At 49.2% G+C, this 11,419-nt stretch overlaps 1 protein-coding gene across 1 annotated transcript in view; it reads left to right on the top strand.

Annotated features, from left to right (window-relative positions):
* The first annotated feature begins 6,326 nt into the window (after positions 1 to 6,326).
* LOC115083171 (protein ZNF783-like) overlaps positions 6,327 to 11,419 on the top strand; it is a 71,533-nt gene continuing 66,440 nt past the window's right edge. The window contains exons 1-2 of the mRNA XM_029586978.1: positions 6,327 to 6,545; positions 6,906 to 7,032. Coding sequence (XP_029442838.1) covers positions 6,522 to 6,545; positions 6,906 to 7,032 — 151 coding nt within the window. The 5' untranslated portion in view covers positions 6,327 to 6,521. The remainder of the gene's footprint in view (positions 6,546 to 6,905; positions 7,033 to 11,419) is intronic.

Below are 11,419 nucleotides of genomic sequence, written 5' to 3'. Positions count from 1 at the left end.
TGCCAGGCCTTCATCTTCGCCACGAACGGCGCACCAGGCCTTCATCTTCGCCGTGAATGGCGCAGGTCCCGTGGCATGCCGGTGAGAGAGAATGTTTGTCGGGGAGGGGAGGGTGAGAGAGAGCGGGAGGGTGTGACAGAGAGCATGGGGAAGGGGATGCCAGTGAGAGAGAATGTGTGTGCGAGAGAGGGGGGTGACAGAGAGCATGATTGGTGAGAGGGGGTGGGGAGGGTGTGAGAGAAAGCATGGGGGGGGGGAATGCCTGTGAGAGAGAATGTGTGTGTGAGAGAGGGGGGTGACAGAGAGCATAGTTGGTGAGAGGAGGGTGGGGAGGGTGTGAGAGAGCATGGGAGGTAAAGAGGGTGGGTGGGGTATGCTTGAGTGTGGGTTTCAGAGAGAGGGAGCCTATATGAGGGGAGGGGGATGCGGTGAGAGAGAATGTGTGTGTGAGAGAGGAGAGGGGGTGTGGAGGAGTGTGAGAGACAGCTTGGTTGGTAAGAGGGGGAGTGCGCGGGATGCTTGATTGTGGGTTTCAGAGAGGGGGCCTATATGAGGGGATGTGTGCGTGTGCCAGAGAGTGAGGAAGCCTGTATGAGGGTGTGTGTATGTGGAAGGGACACTCTTACAGTGAATTTCTAGGGAAATTCTGTTCAAAACAAGAGCAGATGTGCCAATAAAAAAGGCTTGCCGCCCGGGCGTAGAACGGGTACAGTTGCTAGTACAATATAGAAATATAATTGTATTTCTTTATTCTTTTATATTCTAATTTCTGGTAAAGAAATCTCTAGCTGTACAAAGCCAAGCTGCAAAACCCAGCCACCCTCCTCTCTCCCCCCTCCCCTTCTTGCTGAGAAATACTAACTACACAGCATAATATATTTTTCCTAGCGTGTAGCAGATGGACTCAGGACCAATGGGTATAGTGTACTCCTGTTAGCAATTGGAGACGGATCAGATTTCAATCTGACGTCAGCCCCTAGTACATATACCCCTGCAGGAAGTGCAGGGGTATATTTTCCATCTCCATAGCAGTTAGGGACTATCTGCACGCTCTCAGAGCGTTAGACCAAAAATTTAAAGAACAAAACCAAAATTTAAAGAAGAAACCTACTGAAGACGAGCCCCGCACTCCTGCGGTGATACCCTCGGGTCCCTCCCCCAGTTGAGTTTCCCGAGGTGATTTCCGTGGTCCCTCGGAAGTGAGCCTCGGTCCGTCGGCCAAATCGCGGCAAGGACTTAACCCCCGACCTCGGGCGCGGCTGAGAGGCAGCAGGTGCACCCCTTCGAGCGCGGCGGTGAAGGTATTTGCCCTCTCCCCCCACAGCCGGAGACCGCCCGGAGCAAAACCAGGAAGCGCCGAAGATAAGGTGTAAATCTTTTACTTAATCCGGTCTCCGAAGATCGAGGAGGAGCACAGATCGGCGATCGGAATCTGTGCCACCGGGTTGATCCGCCCTAGCAGGGCCAGGCCCCGGCTGTTCCAGGGTCTGCCCAAGTGGAGACCCTCCAAGGAGGTCGCCATAATACCCGCACGCTCGCCGTCGCCATCTTGGCCTTGTTCGCTGCGCCGTCCGATCCGAGCGCATAAATTAAGCTAAGCACACAAAATTATTTGTGCGCATAACCTTAGGCGCACATAAAACCTTACGCGCATAAGTTACGCGCACAGTACAAGGCGCACATCTACGGCTAAGCGCACACCTGCACGCACATATCAGACGCAATGGAGCGCATAAGAGCTTAAATGTATATAGAAATGGCACCTCCAGAAACAGGAATAAAAGCTCAAGGCCTCTGCCAAGCATGCCACATCAGAGCCGCACAGAGCGAGGAAGCAGACGCCCTATGCGCACACTGTGAGGAGGCCCTGGGAGATCCAGGCCAGGGCCAGTCCCACCCAGGGCCCAGTGCTAGCTCCTCAGGGGGCACCCCGGACCTAGCAGGCCCCAGTGAGTCCATCCCACAGACGGGGACCCCCAGGAATCCGGCGCCCCTCAACTTAGACCCAGCATCGATCTCCTGGGTAGAGTTATTTAAGGGGATTCACACCTTTGTCAAGATGCAGACTGAACCATATGCGACACCAGAAGACCCTCGTGCCCCAGGACCCTCGAGGCCTAGGCACAGGCTCCCACCACCCAGAAGCCCCACCTATGGGGACACGGATTTCTCCGAGGAAGAAGTTGAGCCCCTTGAGGAGGAAGAACTTCCCTCGGGGACAGAGCCACACCGAACCATGAGACGCTTCTTCTCAAAGGACAAGCTTCCGAACCTGGTATCCCAGTGCCTATCGGAACTTGCTATCCCAGGCCAAGGCACCCCGGGGGAACCTAGAATGAACCCCCTGCTGGAGGGCCTTCGACAGACGTCTCGCCATTTTCCTCTCTTACAGGCGGCACAACAGCTAATTGACCTGGAGTGGAACGCGCTGGAGTCCTCATTCAAAGGGGGTTGAGCCTTATCAGCCATGTACCCCCTGGACCCAGCAACCAAGGAGCTGCTGGCGTGCCCTAGAGTGGATGCCATAGTTTGCGCGGTCGCTAAGCGCACTACCATCCCAGTGGAAGGAGGAGCGGCGCTCAAGGATGCACACGACCGGCGCCTGGAAGCCATACTAAAACAATCATTTGAGGTGGCAGCCATGTCCCTGCAAATTGTGACCTGCTGCACCGTGGTGACATGTTCCTGTTTATCCCAAGCCAGGAACAACACCCCGGGAGAAGACATGGAATCAGCACTATCATTCCTCACTTTATGGATAAACACTGTGGATCCATAAAGTCAAGAGGCTGCCAATGAAGAGTGGGTGACTCGCCAGAATGATGGCTACTGCCTGGAGTCAATACCCTTATTAAATAAACAAACACATGCTTACTGTGACTCCAACATCGCTCTAAGCTTCAACAGCAAGAGGAAATGTGGAAAAAAGGATTCACACTCACAAAGAGGGAGTAGCTGGCTTGTTACGGCGGTTACTACCCCAAATCAAATAAGCCTGATACTTCACTTTCAATGCATATACAGCATAGTTCTCTGATTCAACGGCAGAGGAGAAGAAAAACTGATACTTCACACATCCAGCAGAGCTCTCTGCTTCAATGGCAGGGGAGAAGAAAAGAGGGTTCGCACTCACAAAGCGGGGAGTAGCTGGCTTGTTACGGCGGTTACTACCCCAAACCAAATGTGCCTGATACTTCACTTTCGATGCACATCCAGCATGGCTCTCTGCTTCAACAGTATGGGAGAAGACTGATACTTCTCGCATATCCAGCATAGCTCCCTGCTTCAACGGCAGGGGAGAAGAAAAACAACCGATAAGGGCTGTATAACATAGTCAGGGTAAAACAAATAAGCATGGGTGTAGCTTGCTTATTGCGGCGGCTACTACCCCTAACTAATCAAGCTAGATATTTCACTTGGATGCAGCTCCATTACATTAAAGGTGGGGGTGGAAGGGAAATAGAACCAAGAGCTAAGAGAAACAGATAAGTATGAGAAAAAATGTGTGAAGCTTGCTGGGCAGACTGGATGGGCCATTTGGTCTTCTTCTGCCGTCATTTCTATGTTTCTATGTTTCTATGACGCGGCTTCCGATCTAGTGCGCACAGCAGCCAGAGGAGTGTCATCCACAGTGGCAGCCAGGAGACAACTTTGGCTTCGAAATTGGTCGGCCGACACCTCCTCCAAGACACGCCTCAGGAGAATGCCCTTCAAAGGATCCCTCCTGTTCGGCAGCGAACTAGAGAAACTTGCTAACAAATGGGGCGACTCCCCATTACCTCGTCTGCCGGAAGACAAGACGAAGAGAAACCAGCGTCCCTTTCCCAGGGCCACCAGAGGCAGAAACTCACAGCGCTTCAACCCTTACAAGAATAACTATCAAGTGCCCCGCCCTACGAGCAGGAACCAGTCCTTTCGGAACAAACACAAGAGGGGAACCAGCTCGGGTCCAGGCCCCAGCCGCACCCCACAATGAGATTCAGCCGACCCATCCAAGGGAAGAAGCCATAGGGGGCAGGCTAACCCTATTCTACCGCAGATGGGTCGAGATAACTTCGGACAAGTGGGTCCTAGCCATCATCTGAGAAGGTTACTACCTGGACTTCCTTCGAATCCCTCCGGACAAGTTCGTAGAATCTCCCTGCCACGAACCCCGCAAGGAACATGAAAATTGGGGAGATCTACTAACCTAATGTCACCTGGAGTACAGGTAATCACTCTATGTCCCAGAAGGAGGGATAGAGTCTCTGATGACACTCCTCCAGTATTTACATGTGATCCTTCCAGGTACTTTTTGACCTGGATTGGCTGGGCTTGATGGATGCTTGGTCTGACCCAGTATGGCATGTTTTTACATTCTTTATGTCCCTTTGATCTTGTGAGCCAAGTGCTCAAATAATTTTTTTTTTAATTCTGACAGTTAGCCTTTAAGTGATGCTATATTTGCACCTCACACACTAAAGTCCATGTGCTTATTTTTTTCTGTTAGAAATTTGAGAATTCAGGCTTCCTTGGAAATAAAGAGCACAGCATATTGGGGGGAACAAGGATGTTCTAGCCACGGTGCCTCATGGCTTAGCCAGTTTAAGGATTCTGACAAGAGACTATTGGGGGGTGGGGGGAGGGATTACCACTTTTTATGAAATGAAATTGCATTTTGTCTGTCCATCTGTTACTCTGCTGTCATAGGTGGGACTAGTGGACAGGCAGATGAAAGGAAAACATAAGTACAGGAGCTGCTGGTGGAGAAAAAACAAAAAACAGGGGTTGCTGCAGACTTTGCCAGCCAAAGAAGATGGGTTGCTGGCTAATGTGAACAAAGAGACTGGGCTCATGGAGCCCAGCCCTGCCAGCTGAAGAACTGGAGCTGCTGTGGCAGACGTGGAGAGCATGGAGGAGGGGAAAAGCGTGCACAGCTCCCACCGCCACCGTCCTCCACACATTGTCCTCCACTCTGTTACCCACAACCCATCCCTCCTCATAAAGATGCTTTAAAAGTAATGTTAATATTCAATAAAGTTCTTAATTTTACTGTTACTGATTTCTGATTGTGTATTTGGCTGGGATACATATTATGCATGATAACTACAATGGCAATGTACATACGTGCCTTGCTGGGTCAGACCAGTGACCCCAGCCTTCTGTCTGTAACAGTGAAGTCTGGGTAAACACGGAAGTGCCTGGCAGGGTTCCAGTAAGAAAATCTGTTCCATAATGTTAATTCCCAGAATGGGAGGGAGACAATGAAGTCCATCTGGCTAAATTCTGATATACAAAACACAAAAAGAGGACCTATTCAGCAAATAGGTCATCTTCTTGTGTTTTGCATTACTGTGAGGAAGAGGTTGTTTGTCTTTTTGACCCTTGTGTGATAAATTCTGATATAAGCAGAATATAAACATTTTTTTTTAAATAAACTAATTAACAGACCAGTCCTCCAGAAACTTGTCCAGATCTCTTTTAAACAATGGGATAACCCCCCCCCCCCCCCCAATGACAGAAAGTTTTATTTTCTTTAAAGAGGGTTAAAGCTAGTGCCATCATTCCCAATCCTCCATAGGCACTTTGATAAGGGGGTAGCTGGTCTGGCTCGTCTTTACACCGTCTTCTCTGTCCCTCAGACCAGAGTCCTGCCTTGCCCAAATTTGCAGCACTTTTACTCCTGCTTCTGCCTGCTCCCCACCCCCTCAGCTTTGTTTGTGTGTAAGCCACTTCTGCAGATTACGGGATACTTTTTTTTTTTATGGCAGACGAAAAGTGACAGCTTTTGGAAACACAAAGCACAGAAAAATACTAAAAACAAAGTCACATGGTTGCTCCCTGAGGCTACACGGATAGGAAAAAGTCGGGAAATTGTGCTTTCTCATTGTGGCGATGAAGGCCTCATCTGCTTTATGGGATCTGCCGGGTACTTGCGACCTGGACTGGCCACTGTGGGAGACAGGATGCTGAGCTCGATGGACTTTAGTCGGACCCAGCATGGCACTTCTTAGGTTCTTAAAGGTTTAGTGCTCTCAAAGGGCAGTCAGAAACGTAAGAAGTGATCCCATTTTAAATGATTCGTCTACAGCTGGTTTATAGATTGACCTTTATTTTTAAGATCATCATACAAACTCCAGCTGCAAAACAGGCATCCGGGCCCCTTACGTGATGTCATCAGTCTGTGCACTCGGTGTAAAAGTGTGCCGGCTCCGGAATGACGTCATCAGTCTGTGCCTCAATGGAACGCTCAGCTGTGCCTTTCCCCTTCCCGCATGTGATGTCATTTGTTGCAAGTCCTAAAGGGGGAGCTGTTCTATGTTGGAAACGGGCAGAGACACAAGGAATCCTTTCTTTTTTTTTTTTCATTTGCAAATCAACAGCTGGAAATTAGAAACCTGCCGCCCCAAATCTCAGCTTCTCCCCCTCCTCCTGCCCTATAACAGCAAGTTGCAAGAGGCAATCACTCAGCTCTTTCCCTAGTCCGCGAAAGAGCTCCCAATTCATTTCTAAACCTGAAAGAAGCAAAAGCGGAGAGGAAAATGCCTGCAGGAGCTTCTGCTCAGGTAGGAGATTGCCCCCGACTTCCTGCCGTTTCTATGCAAACGCCGCTACAACTTTCTACCCTGGGACGCTGCAGAGTCAGCCCTGATTTTAATAAAACCCCGAGCAGACCTGAGGTGCAGAAAAGGCACCTTGGGACCCTCCTGAGTTTAAAGTGAGGGATCAGGAGTCTCAGGACGAGAGATAGTGTTTCTCAAGTTCTATGTGTAACTGGTTTCCAGTGGCTGTAATCCTTCTGTAGGACTGTGTGTTACTGTAAATTATTTACACCCAGAAAATTGTACCCCTGCTATGCTGTAACCCAGAACAGCGAGCTCGCCTGATGCAGAAGGTGCTGAGAGTGCTTCTGGTTTGTGTTTCAGGTCCCAGTAACCTTTGAGGACATCGCTGTCTATTTCTCTCAGGAGGAGTGGGGGTATTTAGAAGAAGGGCAGAAGGAGCTTTATAAGAACGTGATGAAAGAGAATTACCAGGCCCTCTGCTTACTGGGTAAGGAGGGATTTTCTTATTTTACTTAGAAAATATGTGTTTATTTAAAGAAAATCAGAATTGTATTTTATTTTAAATTTTAGTTAAAAGGTTAAAGGTGAATTTTTAGACCTGCGTGTGGGCGTCCATGTACTTCACCAGGACAGTATCTAATGGCGCTGTCCTGGCCGCCCCCAGCCCGTTCTCCGCTTCCGGCCTGCCCCTCTCTTTTTAAACCGGCTCTTTTGCGCGTACCGGGAGATATGTGCGTAGCCGAGGGCCTTTGAAAACGCCAGGCCATGCCCATTATCTCCCAGTATTGGTGTGCGCCCGCATTTAAAAATTCACCAGATAGTGATTACTTTCCATCTGTAAAAAAAAAAAAAAAAATGCCTTTCCCATAAAAAGTTAAAGAGAAAGAAAAGGGAATGTGTGTTTTCATGTAGATAAACAGCTGAATTAGCCATGCTGCCCGGGTACGTCTTCCGTGCCACTAGGTGGCGGAGCTCTCTAAGTCTAGCAAAGTCTTTCAGCTAAGTGCTCCCTCTTGTATCTTCTCTGATATACCTCAGGCTCCTCAGTCAGTTTTTTTTCTGCACGGCAGTTGGCATGTGGAGCTCTGCTCTCCTGTGAGAGAACTTTGTGAAGAAAAAGAAAAGAAAGAAAATCAGCGTTTAAACATAAAGGTTTGCTAAAAAAAAAACAAAAAACTACCAGCAGACAGAGACATGCCACGACCTGGCTTTAAATTTTGCTCGTGTGGCAAAATTATGTCGGCCACAGATGGCCACATTCTGTGTTATCTCTGTCTGGGACCATCCCATGACCAGATAAATTGTGCGGACTGCGGACGCATGTCCCCACGCGCCCAGCATCAGCGGGCTGCTAAACTACAAGATTTACAGCTAAAAGCTTCGGGCTCTTATGCCCCTTCTGAGGCCTTGGTGCGATCATCCCCAGGCTCAAAAAGGAAGAGAACCACCCGTTCATCGAGGAGGGCTTCCTCTGTGGACCCTCCTACATTACGACACCCGCAGTTGCTCTCCCTGCTGGAATCAGAGCACGGAGCGGGAGATGTGTCGGTGGTATCGTGGCCGCATGCCTCACCGACGCATCTACTCCCTGAAGACAGACGCGCCGAAGCTGCTTCGAAGCGTCGCCACTTCGAAGCAAGGCCAAGCGGTCGACGCACCGACACACTGGCGCACCGGCGCAAAGAGGATTCTGCGCCGAAGCTATACCATGCTGGCGCATCGTCGAAGCATCCAGCGCATCAAAGCAGGGGCACCACCACGATGCACCCTCAACTCACTGATGCACCACAGACGCAAACGACGTGCGTCGGTGCGCAATCGACGCAACCATCCCACAGCCAACCCAAAAAACACCATTCGGGCCATAAGAGGCCTAGGGAAGCATCGCCATCATCGATAGTGGATCTGGACAGGGATATTTCATCGTTCACTTCTCCTTCATCATCGGAAGAAATGTCTTCCACGTCCCTTCCCTCGGAAGTGCCTCTGGCTCCCGACCAAACTCTGGCTATTCCACAACTTCTGCCACTGAGACCGCCTCCACAGAAACAGCGGTCACTACAGGAAGGGCTTTGTCCCACTCCACTGCAACCTGTGCCGACGCCTTCAACTTCAGGCTTAGCTACACAGGCCATGGCTCAAATTACCACCATACTGACACAGTTTTTACAGTCAGTTGAACAGTCTCAAATTCCACCTTCGTCACCTGCGGCCCCGCCAGAACCTGCAGTAGAGCCAGTCATTCCAGGACCAGCACCAAAGCTCCCTCTGACTCAACCACCATCTCCGACGAACGATATATCAGATACTGATTCCTCATCTACGGGCTACCCCTCTGACCCGGCAGTGGTACCCCCGGAACCGTCTTCGCTTCCAGAAGACCTGACGTATTCGCAGTTTATTGAAAAAGTCGGACAACTGTTGAATGTAGAAACACGTCGACTTCCTGATCCCCGCCAAGAAATGCTTGGTATACTGAAGATTTTTGACGTGCCTACAGAACCCGTGGCCCTCCCACAGCACCCAGTTTTAACAACTCTGATGGAAAAGTCCTGGGACACACCACTAACCAGTCCTCCCACATCACGGAAAATTGACTTAAAGTACAGGATGAAAGATTCCTCCTTTCATACGTCAGTTCAACTACCTCATAATTCTGTGGTAGTTGAGTCCGCAATGCAAAAAGCCAGAAAATCCAGAATTCATGCTAATACACCACCACACCGGGACCAAAAGTCACTGGATGATTTTGCAAAGAAAACCTTCCAGTCTGCTATGTTAAATGCACGCATCCAGAACCATCAATTCTACATAGCCCAATACCTGTTTGAGAATCTTCAGGCATTGAAGTTGTCCATTCAACAAGCTTCGCCGGACGTCTCCCTTCCTCCTCAATATCATAATATCGAAGAAGGTCTTCGTCATTTATTAAGATCCATTTATGAGGGATTTGATATTTCCTCAAAATCTTCAGCAAACGCAGTTGCAGCAAGACGCTTAGCATGGTTGCGATGCAGCGCCATACGGGATGATGTCCACGATAAACTGGCAAATCTACCCTGTCATCCTGAAAATTTGTTTGGAGACAAATTTACTGAAACGGTAGCTAAGCTCAAGGAGCAAAAGACGCTGTCCTTTTCTTGACCGCTCCTCACATCCCATCAACCTCAAGGCGTCATTACACATCCTCAATGGCCTACAGGAGGGCCCCCATTAAATCTTTTAAGCCCTTTTCTTACTTTAAGCCTCCAACCTACTAGCAGGCTCGGCAACCATCCTATCAGTCTCAGGCGCCACATCAACGTGCAAAGGCTGCTCGTCCACCATGCCAGCAGGCGGATCCTCCACCCACAAATTCTCAATCCAGTTTTTGAACATACCTTCGCCACCGTCACAACCCTCTCCAGCGGGAGGCAGATTAACCAACTATCTACCAGCCTGGAATCAAATAACCACATTCCAATGGGTCCTATTAATCATACGCCAGGGTTACACCCTTCATTTTTCATCCCTCCCGACCCTTCCGCATTGGGTACCACAGAAACGATTAACATCTCACAAAGAACCTCTGTTGAAAGAACTTCAAATGCTTCTGCACAACAATTGCATTCAGAAATTACCTTCCAAAGAATTCCGTCAGGGATTCTACTCCCAATATTTCCTAATTCCCAAGAAATTGGGAGGTCTGCGTCCAATCTTAGATATGCGCTCCCTCAACAAACACCTCTACAGAGAGAAATTCAAAATAACTTCACTCAAATCCATCCTTCCCTACCTTCAATCAGGGGATTGGATGTGCTCGCTCGATCTGAAGGATGCGAATGCACATATCCCAGTGCACCCCGGTTCCTGGCGGTACCTCTGCTTCCAAGTGGACAACCAACACTTCCAATACACAGTCCTTCCATTTGGCCTTTCTTCTGCCCCTAGAGTTTTTACCAAATGCCTCGCAGTGGCGGTGGCGCACCTTTGTCAGGGGGTGCAGATATTCTGGTAGCACCCAATCGAAACCTACTGAGATCCAATCTTCTACTTGCAATTTCCTGCCTCGACAGCCTAGGTCTACTCATCAATTATATAATATATAATCATCAATCTATAGTTCGGTATAGAAAAGTTATAAATAAATAAATTACAAAAAGTAAAACCTAGAACCCACTCAGACATTACAATTCATAGGCACCTTCATCGACACGATGCAGGACAAGGCTTTCCTCCATCTGAGAACTTTAGCCCTCTCCCCTCTAGCTACGGATCTACTGCACAGCACATCAGCACCAGCTCACCAGATACTAACTATTCTGGGGCACATCACAGCATCCATATATGTTGTCCCACACACACATCTACTCATGCGTCACCTACAATGGGGCCTAAAGTCACAATGGATTCAATTCCTTCATACACCGTCTGCTCCAGTTACCTTGACCGACAGTATGAAAAAAGACCTCCAGTGGTGGCTTTTTCCGTCAATCCTACAGACAGGTTCGCCCCCACGATCCCTTCGACATCAGATAATACTCACCACAGATGTGTCCCCCAAGGGTTGGGGAGCTCATCTGGATCACTTAATGACTCAAGGTCTATGGACTGCGTACAAAAGAACACAACACACAAACCTCCTAGAGCTCAAACCAGTGAGAAACGCCCTTCGAGCCTTCGAAGAATCTTTATGAGGAAAGTTAGTAATGATTCACACGAACAGCCAGGTGACAATGTTCTACATAAACAAGGAAGGTGGCTCCGGTTCTTGGAACCTTTGCAAGGAAACTGTCCTGATTCCTGGAATGGGCTCACCAGCGGTACATTTCTCTTCAAGCAATTTATCTGCCCGGCATCCAGAACTCCAGAGCAGACAAACTCAGCAGAAGTTT

This window comes from Rhinatrema bivittatum, chromosome 2 (assembly GCF_901001135.1).
Source record: "Rhinatrema bivittatum chromosome 2, aRhiBiv1.1, whole genome shotgun sequence".
NCBI lineage: Eukaryota > Metazoa > Chordata > Amphibia > Gymnophiona > Rhinatrematidae > Rhinatrema > Rhinatrema bivittatum.
Note: the sequence above shows the minus strand (reverse complement) of the source record. Positions and strands in the feature narration are given on the sequence as shown.